At 36.0% G+C, this 1,311-nt stretch overlaps 1 protein-coding gene across 1 annotated transcript in view; it reads left to right on the top strand.

Moving 5' to 3' along the window:
- Positions 1–452: 452 nt before the first annotated feature.
- The window catches only part of LOC101992808 (cell surface glycoprotein CD200 receptor 5-like), a 20,477-nt gene continuing 19,618 nt past the window's right edge, over positions 453–1,311 (top strand). The window contains exon 1 of the mRNA XM_013351858.1: positions 453–501. Within this exon, the coding sequence (XP_013207312.1) occupies positions 453–501 (49 nt within the window). The remainder of the gene's footprint in view (positions 502–1,311) is intronic.

Here is a 1,311-nt window from a genome sequence, read left to right on the forward strand (position 1 = left end):
AAATCCTTCCCTACTACTTCCTGTGTTTCTGTTTCTCTTTTTCATGCTCTCTGATATTCTATGATTGCTTTCTGTCAAATAGTTGCTAACTCAATCTCCTGAACCATGATTATTTTTATTTAATCAATGCAAATGCAAACTTTGAGCTTACAGTGTGATTGAATATCCACCAGTAAATGACATCTGGAGAAAGGAGTTTAATCAAGTCAGATCTTGTATTATGCCTAACTGGCAAAAAGCTGGAATAAGGAAAGCAGAGCTACTCTACAAATTTTTTACAAAATAAGGTTCCTCATAAATGTTAATACTTTTTTAGTATGTAATAAATCTATTTTTAAAAATGTTGAAATGGATGTTGACATATGATGATACAACTTCTAATTACCATTTTATAATTATTTAAATATTTAACACTCATATTTAAATATTTTCTAGAGTCAAGATGTTCAGGTATGGATTGTAATCAAATGACACAGAGTAGTTCATTACCCATGACAGAAAGCGTTATTCTTCTCTATCTTGTGTCCAACATTCTGGCTTTAATTAGGGAATGGCATGTGGAGAAAGGAGTTTAACCAAGATATCTTATGTGGTATATGTACACTGGAACTGTCAAGGAGCTGGAAGAAGGAAAGCAAGGTTACTCTACAAACTATTTGACAAAATAAGGTCATTCATAAATGGGAAATAATGGATTAGTAGCTTTAAAATGTAATTTCCAAGGTATTGACATGTCAGTGATGATTAAACTTCTTATTATTGCCTTATAATTATTTAAACATTCTTATTTAAATATTTTCTAGAGTTAAGTGGTACAAATGGAAATCAAGCATCACAGAATAGTTCATTACCTGAGCCACAAGGTACTGTTCTTCTTTATCCTGTGGCCAGCAGGATATGGAGAGTTCACCTTGCTTAGAAACAGTACCCAATGCTTTAGCTTCTGGAGAGACTTAGGATGAGTGGAAGAATCTGGTGATGTGAGAGTTACGGCAGGAGGGACCTGAACAATGGCCTCTGCACCTTTGCTGTCTCAGAATAAGAGAGGCTATGGGATTAGCACCCTCCCAAGTCTGTGCTAAAGAACCCTTTCCCATCTAATTAGATGACCTTTATTTGATATGACTGGTGAGTGTAGTAGGAGCTGCGGGTTTGCATTCCGCCACCCAGCTCCCGCCACCGGCTAGCTTTACCTGAAATAACAACACACAAACTGTATTCTTTTAAACACTGCTTGGCCCATTATATCTAGCCTCTTATGGGCTAATTCTCATATTTTGCCTAACCCATTTTTAGTAATGTGTGTGGCAC

Source organism: Microtus ochrogaster, chromosome 2 (assembly GCF_000317375.1).
Source record: "Microtus ochrogaster isolate Prairie Vole_2 chromosome 2, MicOch1.0, whole genome shotgun sequence".
Lineage (NCBI taxonomy): Eukaryota > Metazoa > Chordata > Mammalia > Rodentia > Cricetidae > Microtus > Microtus ochrogaster.